This window comes from Myxine glutinosa, chromosome 6 (genome assembly GCF_964187855.1).
Source record: "Myxine glutinosa chromosome 6, kmMyxGlut1.1, whole genome shotgun sequence".
NCBI classification, from domain to species: domain Eukaryota; kingdom Metazoa; phylum Chordata; class Myxini; order Myxiniformes; family Myxinidae; genus Myxine; species Myxine glutinosa.
In genome coordinates, this window is record NC_136266.1 from 110,464,107 (window position 1) to 110,483,182 (window position 19,076).

The 19,076-nt window shown below is 41.6% G+C and overlaps 1 protein-coding gene across 9 annotated transcripts in view; it reads right to left on the reverse strand.

Moving 5' to 3' along the window:
• Window positions 1-2,783: 2,783 nt before the first annotated feature.
• Window positions 2,784-19,076, reverse strand: part of LOC137412514 (rho GTPase-activating protein 5-like) — a 30,707-nt gene continuing 14,414 nt past the window's right edge. For all 9 annotated transcript variants that reach the window (XM_068097830.2, XM_078780379.1, XM_068097824.2 and 6 more), the window contains 5 exons: window positions 17,597-17,720; window positions 13,028-13,105; window positions 12,784-12,915; window positions 12,201-12,309; window positions 2,784-4,428 (listed from right to left, as the gene is read on the reverse strand). In XM_068097830.2, the coding sequence (XP_067953931.2) occupies window positions 4,122-4,428; window positions 12,201-12,309; window positions 12,784-12,915; window positions 13,028-13,105; window positions 17,597-17,720 (750 nt within the window). In that variant the 3' untranslated portion in view covers window positions 2,784-4,121. The remainder of the gene's footprint in view (window positions 4,429-12,200; window positions 12,310-12,783; window positions 12,916-13,027; window positions 13,106-17,596; window positions 17,721-19,076) is intronic.

Below are 19,076 nucleotides of genomic sequence, written 5' to 3' on the forward strand. Positions count from 1 at the left end.
TAACTCCTCAGTCACATTTGCTCTACGGCTAGGATACGGCGGCTGTACCCCCCCTAAATTGACAGAAACGTGCGGCAGCCGCAGAGTTTCTGAGGTGGCCGCAGGGTGGCCCTAGGGCGTATGGCTATCTTTTACAGGCCGTAGGGGTCGCCGTGGAATTATAGCGCGGAGTTATAACTTTTTTCATTTCTAGGGTGGCCGTAGCAATTCGACAAGCCGTAGCCATGACGACGATATACATATGAAAAAGAACTGGTATATATACCCACTCGTTACCGTCCGTCTGGCCGCACGTTCGCCTTAGGGCCCCCCTGCGGTCGCCTTGCGGACACCTTGAGGCTACCTTGCGTCTGCCTTGAAAATTATATGGCCGCCGCAGGGACGCCCCAAGGTCACCGTGCGACATCAAATCAAAGACCGTACGGCACCCCCACGTTTTCGGTCTCCACAATTTCTAAATACCCCGTGCGGCTACCCGATAAATAAAAACATATGTGACTGCTACATTGTGTGACCGTGGAAATACTGCGGCCGCCCTATAATTGCTAGTGGCCGTAGATTTTTTAGACCCTACGGCCGCCGAGCCAAATGTGACTGAAGCATAAGGTGACAAGAACAAGCCGATTAAATTTTGGTTCTGGTCTGGATGCAGATCGAGCCAATCAGTGGGATACAAAACAAACTGTTCAACCTGGCAGAGGTATGCGCTCCACCGAGTGCTGTTTGAGTTTTGTTCTGTTAAGTTCTGATCCGTTCTATGTTCTAGCTCCTCCGCGAGCCTAGACTTTGTATAACGAAAAAAAATGCATTCTAGGCCTGTTCAAATTGGCGTTATTCAAACTGATGAGTGCTTTGGTACATTTGTACCATCAAGATTTGCAGACACGTGAAAAAGTAAGTACACCCCATGTAAAGTTTTGACTTTTTCAACATATTTCAACATACAGCTATTTGATCTTTATTTCAACAATATTGATAGATAAAGGTGATATGAATAACAAATATCATGAAACATTTACATTTTGTAGTCCATTGTATAATTTAAATAAACATAAATGCAAATTTCGCATGTGGAAAAAGTAAGTACACCCCCACATTTATCACTACTTCAAATACCTAAAATTAGAATCAGGTGCACCAGCTCAGGTGCAAATGATTAGAACATCGTTAGAGAGGATCTTGGAGGAACCCGTCTTATTTAAACCTCAGACATTTAGTTTGGTTTGCTCTTTGTTGTTGAAGTGTGCGGCGTCACCATGCCTAGATCAAAAGAGCTCTCTGAGGCCTTCAGAAAGAAGGTTATAGATGCCTACGAGTCTGGCAAGAGATTTAAAAAGATCTCCAAACAATTTGAAATCAATCATTCGACTGTCCGGAAGATCATCTACAAGTGGAGAAGATTCCAAACAACTGCCAACTTGTTCAGGCCAGGCCGCCCCAGCAAGTTCAGCCCGAGAGCAGACCGCAAGATGCTGAAAGAAGTCTCCAAGAACCCCAGAATGTCATCACGGGACCTACAGGTAGCTCTTGCCACTGTTGATGTCAAAGTGCACGAGTCTACCATTAGAAAGAGGCTGCACAAATTTGGTCTATATGGGAGGTGTGCCAGGAGGAAACCTTTGCTGTCCAGAAAGAACATCAGGGCAAGACTAAAGTTTGCCAATGAACACATAGGCAAAGACCAGCACTTCTGGAACAATGTGCTCTGGACAGATGAGTCAAAGGTAGAGCTATTTGGCCACAGTACCAGAAGACATGTTTGGCGAAAACCAAAGACAGCATTTGACCACAAGAACCTGATACCAACTGTAAAGCATGGTGGTGGAAATATTATGGTTTAGGGCAGCTTTGCTGCATCAGGGCCTGGGCAGCTCACCATCATAGAATCCACGATGAATTGTTCATCGTACCAGAGGGTGCTTGAGGATAATGTGAGGCCATCTGTCGGAAAGTTGAAGCTCAACCGAGGGTGGACCTTGCAACATGACAATGACCCTAAACATACCAGTAAATCCACCAAAGAATGGCTGAAAAGAAAGAAATGGAGGGTTCTGGAATGGCCAAGTCAAAGCCCAGATCTAAATCCCATCGAGATGTTGTGGAGAGATGTAAAACGAGCTGTGCATGCAAGAAACCCCTCAAACATCGCACAGCTGAAAGAATCCTGCATGGAGGAGTGGGCAAACATTTCTCCCAGTCGATGTCAGAGACTGGTAGACAGTTATAAGAAACGCCTACTTGAGGTTGTTTCTGCCAAAGGGGGCAATACCATCTATTAGAGCCAAGGGTGTACTTACTTTTTCCACAGAAGGAAATGGCATCTCTGTTAATTTTTTGTTGAATAAATTATTGCAAAGTCAATTTTTCATTGTTTTTTGTTCAATTAGAGCACATTTATCGATAGATACTGTTTAAATGAAGATCAAATATTGATATGTCCACATATGTTAAAAAGATAAAAAAACATTTCATGAGGTGTACTTACTTTTTCCACATGCGAAATTTGCATTTATGTTTATTTTTATTATACAATGGACTACAAAATGTAAATGTTTCATGATATTTGTTATATTATATCACCTTTATGTATCAATATTGTTGAAATGAAGATCAAATAGCTGTGTGTTGAAATATGTTGAAAAAGTCAAAACTTTACATGGGGTGTACTTACTTTTTCACGTGAGTGTATATTCTTCAACCTACTTAATAAAATGGTCTGGCAAACAAATCAGTTTGAACGGGACCTCAGTGAGGCACACATTTAAAACAGGAGGGGGACCCAGTTTAAATAAACGACTTTTATTTGTACAGCAAAAGCAAATTCCCACAAAACCTCGAACTGGCTGAGTATTGGGAGCAGGCAGCACTTTACAATTCATGCCAGAGATCTCATGTACAAAGTCAACAACGGTTGAGGGGCAAATTACCCTCAACATGTGCACTCGAGATTCAATTTACATAACTACAATAACATTTCACTAAGCAGAAAGTAGCATGGTACAGCAACGCCATAATTTAATCGTACATCGCCGATATATTCGAGGAGTACCAAGCAAAAATGTTTTCCTTTTTATTTTTACATCAGTTAAAAAAAAGAAGAAAAAAAAAAGGAAAAACAGTACCAGCAAATCAACAACCCTAAAGCTCTGCTCGCTTGCTTACAAGGGCATTTAGAAAAAAAAAAAGATTAAATAAAAAACGGTCAGCATCTTTAATCTCAGAAAGCCAAATGTTGTTATTTAAAGCAGCATTTGCACTTGTTGCGAATAACATTCCGCAAGGGAAGTAAAAAGGACAAACCGATTGACGATAGAAAACGGTAAAAAGTAAACGTGATTGCAAATAAGATGCAACAGCAGTAGTTTGGTCAAGATAGTTCACAATCAAGTACTGTACTATTGTATCAGTAGTGTTATTGTACAATTTTTTTTGTTACTACTTTTTGCTTGTACTACAATAAAAAGAAGGGGGAAAAAGTGTCAAGTACACGAGACAAACTTTACAAACAGCAGAATGCAAAGGAAATGCAATTGGCGAAAGGGAAATAATACAAAAATAAAAGCGTGTGCAAATATCACACCGTGTGAGTGAACCAGCCAAAATCATTATGTCCAAAATGGATTTTAAAATTACAAAGTTCATCTCAAATATTACACAGAATAACAATCCACCACCGTCACAGTGATGGCTAAGAGTACGGATGTTCAGATCGACAGGTTAAGACTATAAACCTTCAACAGCATAAATCTCAAGGCAATACTTTTTAAATTTCCAGTGCAAAGGACTTGTTAAACATGCATTGTCTGGACATGCTGTGGCAAAACCAGGGTGAAGGGTGGAAAGGTGAGGAGATGGAGCAGGGGGAGGATCTGGAGGATCTGGAGAATGAGACTAAAAACCCCATTATTTTGTAGCGATTTAAAAGTTTATAGTGGCATTACAAAATGCAACGAAGGATGAATAGGCCGACATCAAGTAAAAAGGAAGATGTTCAAACAATGTTTACATTCAATATTATGAACAAATGAAAGAACGATTCTGCTCATTGTACGTGATCTTCGCCATCCATAATTTGCAGGCAAAATGCAACTTCAAAAATAGCCCGAGTTGTCACAGAGCACTTACACGGAAGACTCTGGAGGTGGAGATGGCAAAGGGCGAATCAAAATGGTAGCAGGCAATACCTCTCTGTCCTCAAAATCGTCCTCCGTGGAGATTGCCACAGGGCGCATTACCGACAAAGGGATCTCTTCATTGCTGTAGAAGAGAGCTGGGCAGTGCATGATGAAAGGCTGGATGGGCGTGCGGTTCACCAACATAGCAGTGATGGATGCCATATCCGTAAGGTTGGGCTTCATGAGTGTAGGCCAAAAGCAGATCGACAGGTTCTCTTCCGACATCTTATTGTTTTCACGGTGTTGACAAACCCTGAGAAAAATAAACCACCCAGAATACATGCTCTACAGATTAGTACTTTACACCTACAAATTGGTAATTAGTTTTCAAATCAATATGTCCCACTCATAGCCAGACCAACAAGAATGGCTGATAACTGTCACACTTATTACCTCCACCACCAAAGGTGGATGGAGGTTATGTTTTCACCCCTGTCTGTCTGTTTGTCTGTCCGTTTGTGAACAAGATATCTCAAAAAGTTGTGGACGGATTTGGACGCAACTTGATGGAGAGGTTGTGTGTGTGAAAAGGACTAATCGTTTCGATTTTGGTGAAGATCTGAATATGGATTCGGCTACAAGAAATATTTCATTTTTAAGTGATTCTTCACCATTGAGAGATCGGGTGAAAATCGATACATAACATGATATTTCAAAAAGGTATGGACGAGTTATGAATAAACTTGGTGGATGAGTTGGGTAGGTGACAACAACAAACCGATTAGATTTTGGTTCAGGTCCAAATCCAGATCCGGCCTGTCAGTGGGATACAAAACGTAAACTGTTCATCAGGCGGAGGTACCCTAACCCTAACAACTCTGGTCTTTCCGTCTTCTACCGACTCCTCTCTGGCCTTGCCCGCCCCCCCCCCCCCCCCCCCAGCTCTCTCTGGGCTCTGTCCCGCAAATATTCCAACAGGTCGCACAAGATCTGCCTGCAACCCTCTTATGGTTAAACTGCCAAAATCAAGACTTTCTGCTCACCTTCACTCCTTCATTCCTCTTTTCTCCCGCCTCTGGAACAAAGTCCCTCACTCTCTTCAATCCCACTCCACCCTCCAGGTCTTTAAAACAGCTGTTCACCACCATCTCTTATCTTCCCCCATCCAAAACCTTGATCTTTTTTACCCCCGCTAATTTCACCCCAATTCCACTTTTTTGAAATACCAACTTCTGTCCTGGAAGTCCTTGGTGTCCTTGTGTTTTATACTTCACCCTCCCCCCCACCCCCCTTCCCACGCCTCCTCCCCCCAAGCCCTCTCCCTTCCACACATCTCCCTGCTCTCAAATGTTGTGTTTGTGTGCTTCCCCTTCTCTCCCCATCTTGTCTTCCGCTCCCTCTTTTTATATATTTTGTTTGTCTGGTTGATTTGTTTGTGAAGTAAATGTTAGCTCTTTCACGAGCCTCGATTCAGTATAAAAACCACCTTTAGAGGCCATTTTTCTCCGCAAGCGGGGGTTGGCCTTTTTCGGGAACTGTGGTTGTTGTTGTTTTTCGGTCCCCTATTTGAAGCAATGTTTTACGGCCGGATGCCCTTCCTGACGCCAACCCTTTTTGCCGCCTTTAACGACAAACAGGGAATTACCAGTGAACTGGTACTCAATTTGCCGACCTCGGAAGGATGACAGGCTGAGTCAACCCCCCTGGCGTTAATTCAGCGATTGACCGGGATTTGAACCCAGGATCCTAGGATCCTAAGCCGGCACCCTAGCCGCTAGCCCAACACCAACACCTCGATTCAGTATACAAAAAAAAAAGAAAAAAGTATGCACTCTACCGTGTGCCGTTCTCGTTACCCTCGCCAGAGAAGACGGTATTGCATTTGAATCCGTTTGTTTGTTTTTGTCTGTTTGTCCGCACAGAATAAATATGATTTTCTCTGCAACCGTTTGTCCAATTGACAGGAAATCTTCACCGTAGGTGTACCTCCACCTGTAGAATTTTTTTAATGACAATTATGACGTCATAGGTCACGTGGTTTGGCTGCCATCTTGGAAAAACCAAAAAACATTGCACCTCTATATCCGAAAGCACTGAATAGAAAAAAATTGACATGGCTCATTGTAAAGCTCTCCATGGGGAATAAAATATGTTAATGATGATGTCATAGCTGCCTCCGTTATGACGTCATGATTCGACAAGTACAAAACTTCATCTGATTAAGATGAAATTTATTGAGCATCATGAAGGTATAAATTGGTGGAGAGAAAAAATAATTATGATGTCATCGGTCACGTGGTTCGGCCGCCATCTTGGAAAAAAAACAAAAAATGTTTGCACCTCTATATCTCCAAAAGCGCTGCATAGAAAAAATTGAGACATGGCTCATTGTACAGAACTTTCCATGTGGAATAACATATGTTAATGTCATAGGTGCCTCCATTATGATGTCATAATTCGACAAGTTCAAAACTTCATCCGATCAAGATAAAATTTCTTGAGCATCATCTAGGGATAAATTGGTGGAGAAAAAAAAAATGATGATGTCATCGGTCACGTGGTTCAGCCGCCGTATTCCTTTTAACACAAAAGCCTTAAAAAAAAACACTGAAAACATGTCCTGGCGAGGGTCTGCAGTCTTTGATTGCTCTTTCTTGTTGATAATGTTTTTACTAATTTTCAATCACAAGTACACCCACTCACTCGGGGAGCGGCAGGGGGAGTCATGTTATTATCCTCATTATTATTGACAATCATTATTATTATTATTATTTACGTGAGAACAGGTCCTTGAAAGGAACAAAACATTCATGATGTAAAACAGGTTAGATCAGGTCATTGAAAACATCAGAACATACATGACATTATAACATGTTAGATCAGGTCATGGAAAGGATATCATTAATATTGTTGCGGTTTTGGAATAAAGGTTAATTTCCCCTCTTAGTTAGTTACACTACAACATGTATCCTCGCTTAAGTTCAGTTATTTCTTAGTAAATGTAAGCGTAGTCATTTCCTGTGTTAGTTTTGCGTTGAGTAGGCCAGTGAAAATTAGGTGTCCTTATGGCGCTTTGGTTTGGTATTGGCGCTGAAATACCACGCAGCAGGCCTGAACAAGTCGACCGAGGCCGAAGGCAGGAGGAGGAGGAGCCATCGGTAAGCACGAGCCGCTAATCAGGGCTCGAGGGGAGTGGCTTACCACTGCGGCAAGAGGCAGGGTTTGGAACATTTGAGTCGGGCCAGGGCGGGGCCATATAACCCTGCCCCGAGCCCCCACCCCAGAGAAGGTGAGAGAATACGGCAGATGAGTGGAGGAGACGCCGATGAGTACAGCCGAGATGAGAACGCGCGTCAGCATTGAGTCATATCGCCTATGAACTGAATTATCTCGTTGTACACGAACTTTTCCCTGCTCCCCGCGCTCTGCGCAGTATTAATCGCGTGCTGTAAAGAGCGACCCGCGCCGGGCCACAGACGCGCGATTTCCTCCTGCCTGCCTTGCCTGCATACGCGCCGCGAGGATTATCCTCCTGCCTGTCTTCGCCGGGATATGTGCTGTGGCCGCCAGAGGGCCACGCCGGGTGAGCTGTTCCTGGAGCGACCGAAGCAGGCGCGTTTGGCGCGTGAACATCCTTCCTCCATCTCCCCGTGTGTGTAAGTGGGCCCATTGTCTGGGCGATGTAAGAATGAATAAGTTCTGCCCTGTGTCCCTTTCCTTCTACCAATCCTTGTAAGTAGTGTAAATAAATCTGTTCTTTCTTCCGATTCAACCATTCTGTCTTTTCCATCATTGGCCGAGCACGGTACGAATAGAATCGCTCTAATCGGGTTCTAATAGAAAAGTAATAGCACGAGTCACGTGGTACGCATTCCGCTCGGGCGTACTCAATTACGCATGGTTCGTGCGAGACTCGATCCCCGCTTCCGCTGCGGCATGGGTACCAAAGGTACGTGTCAATTTGTCCCAAAACCCTTTTCCACGTTTGCCCGGGAGTGGCGACTCGGTCTCGCGGTTTCGAAGACCCAGAGAACAAAAGGGGCTTAATTAATCTCCCCCTTTGTAACGGGAACGGGCTTCGAAGATCCGCAACAATATTATGCCATTATCATGTCATTACTTTTGTAATGAGAAGCGGCTTTGGAAAAACACCACAAAAATGCCTTGAAAGAACTCCATGTTAGTGGCAGGAAAGATCGTGTTATTAATCCTTGTGGGGTATATAGACTACAATAGATCTATGATCAGGTGCATTCATTGACGTGATAAGCATAGACCGATGTCGGGATTCCTCCAAATTTCTTTGTTTAGTGTGATAAACAGCATTAGCGACTGTTTAAAAAGCTAATCATATGTTTGTAGTTTATATATTTTTTACTTCTGGTAGAGGCCGTTGGCCCGTTGCTCCCACAAAAAACGCCATGACAAGCTATTTATAAACGTTGACACGACATTTGTTCAAGGAGGAAAAAACCCTTGGGGAGGTGGGACATATTAATATTGTTTTGTTACAACAATGATATTATGCTATTATCATTTGTTTTGTTATTAGAAGCAACCTTGGAAAAACAACCATGATAAAGCGAGCTTAACACGGATATGCACCTCAACACACAACTCCATTGGCGGCAATGGCGCGGAAAACCCCCTTCGTGGAGAAAACCTCCTTGAGGAGGGGGGCAAATGAATGCGCCACAACCTTCATTGTGTGACCCTTAGTCCTCTTGTCAAGTTTGGTTGAGATTGGATACGTAACGATTGAATGTATCGCGGTCAAAAATAATCAGACAGAGACCAAATTGCGTATTTTGGTATGATGATATCCAGAACCAGGGAATCAGTCTATCAGATCAGTCTATCAGATATAACAGATCACTTTCCTATTTTTACTTATACATCCAGTATTTTACGTAACCACCATAACTATACCCCGAAGATTTGTATATGTAAATTGACATGTTAATATTAGTAAGTTTATAGGTCAAATCCAACTGATAAATTCCATCAAAGGTACATAAAATACAGACATATCCTTCAAAGCATTTTGGGAAGATCAAAAATGGAGTATTTTACAAGGCAAAGAGCTGAATGCCACAATGGTACAATTATTACTTGGAAAATAATAAATGGTCATAATGTCAAAGTGGAATTTTTTTTTTAGAAACGTTTTACAAAATAATTAAAAATGAAAAGCTGAAATGTCTCGAGTCAATAAGTATTCATTCCCTTTGCTATGACACTCCAAATTGAGCTCAGGTGCATCCAATTTCCTTTGATCATCCTCGAGATGTCTCTACAACTTGAATGGAGTCCACCTGTGGCCAATTCAATTGATTGGACATGATTTAGAAAGAAACGCACCTTTCTATATAAGGTTCCCCAGTTGGCATTGCATGTCAGAGCAGAAACTCTAACATTAAGTCCGAGGAACTGTCCACAGAACTCCAATATATAATTGTGATGAGGCATAGATCTGGGGAAGGGGATAAAACAATTTCTATTGTTGAAAGTTCCCAAGAGCACAGTGAGCTCCATCATTAGGGAATGGAAAGAATATGGAACGATCCAGACTTTTCCTAAGAGCTGGTCATCCCACCAAACTGAGCATCTGGGTAATAAGGACCTTTGTCAGGGAGGTGACCAAGAACCCAATGACCACTTTGACAGAAAGCCGCCATAATGAAATCAGACATAATCACATCACCCTGTCATGTGACCAGATCCTCGGCTCTTATTAGTATACGTTTGAAGGGACATATATACATACAAACGGACGGATAAACTGTTCTAGACGGCATTGCCCTATAGGCTACACCGTAAAAATTCCACATTTATATTATGGGGTATTAGATGGTGGTCTAAAATCTCAGAGGTGTTAAAATGATTTTCAATGCAATTTTTTTTTAGGCAAACTGGAAATAAATATTTTATTCATAATTTGAATACGTAGTTTCCAAAATTCTAACATTCCTGCTTATTGGGTTGCACATTAATTTTTGTATGATGTCATCAAATTTGCATATGGCCAATCAATAGGTAGAATCAATATTGGGTGTTCAATGCCGAATTTCGACATGGGAGGAATCAACTATACATCATTCGAACTGTAAAATTTGCGAAGCATACCAATATGTTTTGGAATTTGCAATTTGGCTTTCGAGAAAAACATACCACCAAACATACTTTCTTAATATTCATAGACAATGTGGCACAAGCAGTTGATCAATTTGCAAACACAGTTGGTGTTTTACTACACTTATCTAAGGCTTTTAATACAATTGATCATAACATTATTTTGCACAAACTATCATATTATGGAACTAGAACGCCCCTCGGTAGAGCACATACCTCCGCTAGGCTGATCAATTTAAGTTTTGTATCCATTTAGCCTGGTGTTGGCTTCGCGGTTAGGGTCCAGGCTTGGGATCCGAGGATCCTGGGTTCGAATCCCGGTCGATCGCTGAATTAACACCAGGGGGGTTGACTCAGCCTGTCATCCTTCCGAGGTCGGCAAATTGAGTACCAGCCTGCTGGGATGAATGATCCCGGTGTGTACCCCGGTTTAGAATAGGTACACCGTATCCCTGCGCATCGTAGGAGGCGACTATAGGTCGGCGTCAGGAAGGGCATCCGGCCATAAAAACATTGCCTCAAACAGGGAACCGTGATTGTCATGGGGCCCGCAAGGCTAACCCCCGCTCTAGCGGGGAAAATGGCCTTAAAACGGTCATTCATTCATTCATTCATTCATCCCACTGATAGGCCGGATCTGGATTCGGACCTGAAGCAAAATCTAATCGGTTTGTTCTTGTCGCCTAACTCTCTCATCCATCTAGTTTTGTCATAAGTCTATAACTTTTTGAAATATTGTGCTATATATCATTTTTGGCCCGATCACTCAATGGTGAAGAATCACAATAAAATTTAAAAACTCTCGTATCCGGACCCGTATTCGGATCTTCTCCAAAATTGAATTGATTCGTCCTTTTCACACACAACCCATCCACCAAATTCCATCCGAATCTGACCATAACCTTTTGAGATGTCCTGTTCACAGACAGACAAACAAACAAGACTGATAGTCCAACAACGGCGTAGCTGGGCTTGTTTGATACTTTAGTTGAAGAGGATAGTATGACCTAGGTGGGGATACCAGTTACCAGTTAGCAAATAATGTAAGTATTAATTTTTTTCAGTCGAATATCAGGCATTGACAGCAGGTTAGTGAAGTACTTGGACAAAAAACGTACCCAGTCTGAATGTTGCTATATCCAGTCAATGGTGAAACGACAATTGGGGAATCCGCAAATGTCATGGATGGAAACCCTGATGTCATTTCCTCATTCTGCTTTAAACTCAATTCCTCTATATTTTCATTCCAAACAGTATCATTCCAATCACAAATTAATACGATATAATTAATGTGTCAAAATATTATGTTAAATCACGATTGTATTGAGATATTATCAAACGAGTGAACAATCATCAGTTCACTTCCGGATTCGGGAGCAAGGTCCGTGTCAATCGCATTACAAAATCATAATTGTATTGAGGAATTTTAGAAAACTCCTACCTCCAGGAATGAATAAAAAGCTTCTTTTTTTAATTTATTAACTCTACGTTTGTGCATTTATTTTATTTTATGTAATTTATATGTTATTCATCAATGTGTGCGAGTACCAAAATACAGATTGACGTTAAACTGGACGTCCCGTCGCAAACTCGCCTTCAAACCTTGTTTAGCCTAGGTTCAAATCTCGGTCCACATCCCTATTTCCTCCATGTCACCCTCCACTTTATTTTGTCACTCTTCCCTGCTCTTGGTTGATTCCACCTCTTTCTGCTGGTCTTTTCTTGTTTTGTCTGTAACCGCTCTATGTTACAGCTCTTCCACGAGCCTCGATGCTACATTGGGGGGAGGGAAGGAAGGGTTTACGAGGGGGTAAAGCCATTTAGGGGGTAAAGAGTTACGCACAAAGTTCAGCAATGTAACCCATTCGTAAGTCGGGGGCTGCCTGTATTTAATTCTGAGTATTGCCTGAAGTTAAAAATGTAAAGCAATAATGAGTGAATAATGTGGAATACCTGTAAAGATGTGCAACAAGGTATTTGAAAACATCGTAGTTCACTTTTGGAAGTTTCGTCAACACCTTTTCCAAACCCATAAGCATCTCGGATTCCAAAGAAGATCCTCCTATGGACAAACAGGTAAACAATTTGCATATGAATAAAAAGGCAGGACAAATGGAAAGTCTTATCATCATGCAGCTTGCAAATTAAACAACCAAATATGAAAAAGATAATCGAAGAACAAGGTTTCTCAAACACAGTTGTAGGTCTAATGGTGGAGAACTCCCAGTTGATCTTTTGTATTGAAGTGGAGATTACAATTTATTACACTTTACATCATCATAACCACCATCTCTCTGGCAAATACATTTTAGTTAGCTTACCTACCCAGCATTACCCATCACCTCTCAGTGTCATTAAGGCAGGAATTCAGAAGACTGTGATGGTACAGGTTTATATTACAAACATTTGTAAAAGTTAGGATTTCACTTTCCTCTTTCAAAGGGATAACTCAAACATATATGACCTGTTGAACCCTCTCTCTGGCACATGCAAAAAATCTGTTTAAAGAAAATAAAATAGAAGAGACAAAGCATACCCACAACATCCGCCAACTGTTTATGCACAGAAAAAGGAAGCAGTGGCTCCGGCAAGGCACTGAAGAAGGCTTTCATACAGCCAGCAATGGTATGAACCGTGACATTCATGCTGTCAAAACTGAAGCAATTATCTGTAAAACAATCATTTTGAAATGCACAATATCAATCCCATCGATGGCAATTTACAACAACATGCACAAGAAACCAACCGGACATGCATCAAAAGGGGTTTTCATTACTTGCCTTTTTCAAAATGTTCCTGCAGAAGATTTTGGTCAGCCTTGCTTCCACTCACACGGTACAGCCCCTCCAGGTCCAAACCTAAGTCCGGAGAAACGAGTACCAACTTACAACGGCTTACAACGGCACAAGTTAACAAAATGAGAGGTTACAGTCATCCTACTATGAATTTGCAATTTTATTTGTCACTGACTTTCACACCAACACAATTTTTATTACGGAACCCAGGAATCAAAAATCTACATATATCGAAGAAATATCTTCAAATGGAGCACCACACCGCCATTAGAGCATACAAAACTCCGATTTCATTATAGCATTGTTGAAATGGTCATATTGTAAAATGGGCCCTGTCGACATTTGAAAGGACTTTTTTGATTGTGTGTTGTGAGCTGCACTGCCTTTTTCCAGGTAACAGTTTAGTACCTTATCAAATTCAAGGATTTAAAGAGGCAACTAGTAAGTATCAGCTGGTATTGCATGCAAATAAGATCACATGGGGTAGGCAAATTACCTCTGACCTTAAAGCCATTAATGAGCCACACCTGGGTTTTTTTTTACCTGTGGCAGGTCGCAGGTCTACAAGAGCTTTGTGTTGCTGTTGTTGTTGTTGTTGTTGGGGTTGTTATTGGGGGGCGATTTTTAAAATGTGCACCCTTTGGTCAGACAGCTGCCGGATCACACCCACATCTGTCGCTTGACTCCACCCACTATATCACCGAGGCAAACTAGGTTTTCTGGTGGGCCTAACCTGTAGGTCCTGCTGATTTTACACTGCCCAGGTTTGGTGCGTCAGATTTCCATTGGCTTTGTTTGGGTCGAGTGTGACTCACGATGAGGGACCCTGAAAAATCGAATCATATGTCGAATATAATAGTACGTTTTAATAAAGCCCATCAGAGCGCATGGTATTCAAGGGTTACATTACGTAATCAAGCGTTGTGTTACGCTATGCAAATTGCTAAAAAAAATGGTGTTACATAATTATTGAAAGGCCCCATATTGGTGTTAAGCAATCCAGGGCCATGTAACAAATCAGCTCATTCTGATATAACCATGGGGAGGGTGACATGAATAAGAGGTGCCAAGTTAATCTTTTAATAGAGCAATAAATGTGTGTTTCCCAATCGTGCTGTTCATCTTTGAAGAGTGCTTTAAATGCACGTTACCCAATCGGCCAGTTACCAGAATTTGTCGCAGGTTGTGACCACAGTGAGATCATTCTTGCTAACAAACAAAATACAAGAATAGCTCAGGTTCCAGAAGTTTAGAATCAAAATCCTCAATACCGCTGCCTTCAGCTACTACGATATTTGTATTTTACTCGAGTCAAGGCCAATGGAAGAGCAAAAGATCAATATACAGTGGTAGGAAGGGGAAACAGCAGGAGAATAATGCATGGATGCAACACAGGACAAGGTAAACAGTTGCAGGTAAGGAGGAACTCAGCAGATGTAGAAAAATTTTGAGTTATCAATGAGCGAGGCCATGAAATGGCAATAGGAGCAACATTAAAGGGACTGGAAAGAAGAGCATAAGACGGTACTCAGGAAGATATGCAAGATAAACGAGGGGAAAGTTAAATGGAGTTGGGCATCAATCTTAAATTATATGAGGGTAACAAGTTGAGGTTGCCTTCTGGGAGAAGTGACCTGGGAAAGGAAATGGTGTAGTAGAAAAGCTGAATGGGGACGTACACCAGAAAGGAGCTGGTAAAAGACTGCAAGGCCAACAACATGTCTGTGATAAGTGAGATGTAGACTACAAGGCAACCTCATGTCACAAGATACGAATGACACATTTGGACCTTCATTCAACAGCCTAAATGGGAAAAAGTTGGAAAATCAGTAGCACCAAATCAACATGGGGAGCTACTTTCTAAAACACTTCAGATAATGGTATTATACACTGTAATAGTCTGAGGACAATTAGGAACTTTGACAGCAAATAATTCCAAGACAATGGCCTGCTCTGGAGCCTAGCTGGGAAATCTGATCTGTTCAGGAGAAGTGACAGCTAGATGACAATGACAGTGAGGCTCAAGCGTTCCAAAGAACTCTCCCAAAGGCTGACAATAAAAAAAACAAGACCGAAAGTCTAACAGCGGCGTAGCCGTAGTATTCTACTCGCTGCAACGTACAGCTGTCCGTGTGTAAAAACACATGACAGGTCCAACCTCTTCGACAACATGTTCGACCGCTTCTACGACAGGTTTGACCGCTTTGACATGTTCGGCCTGTACAGCATATAAATTAAAATGTCGGTCGGTCGAGTCAGCTGTAATGACATCGTAGATGTAATGATGTAGTGTGATGGACGGACACAAAACTGCCGCTACTTTAATATATAGAAGATGATATATTTTAATCTCCAGTAACTTTGCAGTCACTACGAAGGGATTAGTGTTACGATTAGATTTACTATAATATTAACGTTACGTTATCATTATTACTAAAATGATATTACTATAAAAAAACCTAGGCCAATTCATTACTTCCGCGGTTATTAGTACCGTACACTGCTTATCTTCGATTCATGAACCATACACCGCTTCAATCCATTAACTTTGCAATAACGACAAAGGCATTGCAGTGTTACGATTATATTTACTATATTATTAGTATCAACACTTTTATTATTATTACGAAAACGATACTATTAAGAAACCTGGGCTAATTTGTCTGAAGCGGCCTGAAGGTGAGGCATGAAGGCATGAAGCCTAAGGCCTATACATAGTGTCGTTGGAAGATCCGTAATGTCTATGCTTTTGCTTTTTGATGATCAATTGATCATTTTAACAATAGGTTTGCTTGTGTTTCATACCGAATGAAAAACATAAAGGTAGAGCATGGCGATTGTGACATATGACAGGTTCGACGATACGTTCGGCATGAACTACATTGGAATCAAAATGCCGGAGTGTGGAGTCAGCCATTGTATGCCGTAATGACATCAGACGTAATCACATCACCCTGTCATGAGACCAGATCTTCAGCTCCGCCTGGTATACGTTTGAGGGGACATACATACATATGGACAAACAAACATTGTTCTAGACGGCTTTACCCTATGGGCTACGCCGTAAAAATTAGTGATTTGCCAGCCGGTCCTTCTCGGTAAAGAAAATAAGATGATGGGTCCGTTCTGCAATTAAAAACATTTGATGGGGTAGATGACCAGTTGCAGATGGAGGAAATGTTGAGTTGGATCTTGGAGACGGCGTGAAGCTGGAAGGTGTGAAAACATTTTGCTACCAAGGAGACATGCTGAATGGAGAAGGTGGATCAGACTCGGCAACGGTTGCTGGAGTGAGATATGCATGGAAGAAGTTTCGGGAACTGAGTGGCGTGCTGACGATGAGGGGAGTGTCATTGAAGCTGAAGGGAAAGGTGCATGCTGCATGTGTGAGAAGTGTTATGATTTATGGGACCGAGACATGGGTAATGAACGTAGAGCAGCAACGAAGGCTGGGAAGGGTGGAAATGCGAATGGTTCGGTGGATGTGTGGAGTATCGTCGAGAGAGAAGAAGACAAATGATGAATTGCGAAAGATGATGAGAATAGAGCCTGTGATTGATGTTGTAAAGAGAAACAGGTTGAGATGGTTTGGTCATGTGTTGAGGAAGGATGAAAGTGACTGGTTGAGAAGAGTGATGGAAATGAATGTAGAAGAAACTAGAGGATGGGGAAGACTGAGAAAGACTTGGCTAAAGATGGTGGAAGAAGAAATGTGGGCAAGGGGGTTAACAAGGGGAGATGCAGAAAATAGGACAAAATGGAGAAGATTGTCATGGGGACCGCAAGGCTAACCCCCGCTCTAGCAGGGAAAATGGCCTTAAAATGCCTGTTGTGTTGTATGATCAGTTGCTTATTTTGTCAAGAATGATGGAGTTCTGCTGCAACCTGCCTGGTGGTGCGGTGAGGATCAGTGCAGCACAGGATGAAGTTATCTGTAAAGATTCAATGGCCTTTTGGTGATGTAGACAAATCGTGAGATAGAAATCCTCTAGAAATAGTAGAGCTATTTGTAATCCAGCCTCTCGAAATAGTAGAGCATGGGTGAGAACACCAGTCCAGGAGGGAACCATGGATAACACCAGTTGACAGTTTGGAAAGGAAGGGTGCCAAACACAGAATGCATGGGAGATGTCCATCAAGATGGTACTGACCTCTTATTTAAGAATAAGAGCAGCCATCCATTGTTATGGCCGACCAAAAACTGCTGCCACGCCTCCAGCCTTTTCAACTAATTAGAATAGGAAGCAGAGCTTATGCTCTGATGGTCCAAGCGGAACCTCCCCGAACATTTTATGTAATACAGTATTTAATACTAGAAAGGTACTCAGCAGAGAGCATACCTCTGCTAGGCTGAACAGTTTATGTTTTGTACTCCACTGATAGGCTGGATCCGGACCTTCACCAACATCAAATCAATTCGTCCTTGTCAGACACCAACCTCTTCACCAAATTTCATCCAGATTTGTCCACAACTTTTTGAGATATTCTCGAAAACAAACAAACAGACAGGGGTGAAAACACAACCGATAAAACAATTCGATAGGCATTTCCTACCTTTCATTTCAATGTAGTGCACACACTTTTCCAGGAAGAGTGGAATGGGATTGTCCTCAGATTGAACCACATCCTTCAAGAGTCGACCAAAATAAATAGGCTTTTTCTTTCGATGTCGAAATCGCTACAAGAGAAAAAAACAAAATGCATAAAAACATGCCTTCACGACTCAAGACTGCAAAATCAAACGTTGATCCACACGCAGGGAATGCAAGAGATGCTCGACTCGACCAGTGAACTCTCCCCACCCTCACACTTCATAAAGAAATGCAGCATTAGACAACAAAAGGGTCTAATTGGACCATTTGGTTCTTGAATAGCCATACCACCAGCAGCAATCCTGTATAATGTATATCATTCAAAGTCAATAGACAAACAAGAGAAGGAATACATACGTGTTAATCAACTCAAGGACTAATAAAAGCATCAATTTGAGAGCAATCCAATAAATCATTTCTATATTTCCAGGCAGACAGGGGTAGAATTCTCCCACTTTAGTGATTCAATGCTATTATTAATTTAAATTATTAATAATTATTATGCTTTAAATATTACCCTGGATTAATTAATTGCCATGAATATCATTTAAAACATTACAAAAAGGTTCATTTAATCCTTCACCTATTTATTTTTCCAACATGACGGACACCAATTTAAATATATAATTTCTACTTTGATACTTAGTTGCTATTAATATTACAAGGTGTGAGACATTCTGAATACAGTACTGCCTCGCTAGATTAATTCATAGTGCAAGCAATGTTTTTTTATTTGTTTTTTTATTACAGACTACACAGACCACACAACCTGCAATCTTTCCACCCACTATCCCATTCATATTTTCCAGCAAGTTGTCGATCTACTTCATAGTAAACAGGCTACGGCGCTACGCCAACCTTTTCCAAAACCTTGAACCTCCCCGATGAGAAATTTCCAGTGGATAAAAAACGTCTAATGATGTAGCGCAGCGTTTACGTTGGCAAACACTCTAATACAGACTTGTATTTCTTGTAAAAACCGATATTGTATGAGCTTTTTAATCCTCTGAAGATACGTCACCTGTTATTACCTCCGCCACCGAAGGTGGACAGAGATTATGTTTTCACCCATTTGCCTGTTTGTTTGTCTGTGAGTAGGGTATCACAACAAGTTATGGACGGATTCGGACGAAACTTGGTGGGCAGGTGGGTGTGTGACAAGGATGAATCAATTCGATTTTGACGACGGTTCGGATCTGGATGATAGAATTTTTAATTTTCTAAATGAACTTCACAACTGAAAGATGGGGCCAAAATGATAAATAGCATGGTATTTCAAAAAGTTGCGGACGGATTATGACAAAACTTGGTGGAGAAGTCGGGTAGGTGACGAAACAAGCCAATTATATTTTGATTAAGATCCTGATGCATATCTGACCCATCAGTGGGATACAAAACCTTTTCAGCCGAGGTACCTCTGCCACCAAAGGTGGATGGAGGTT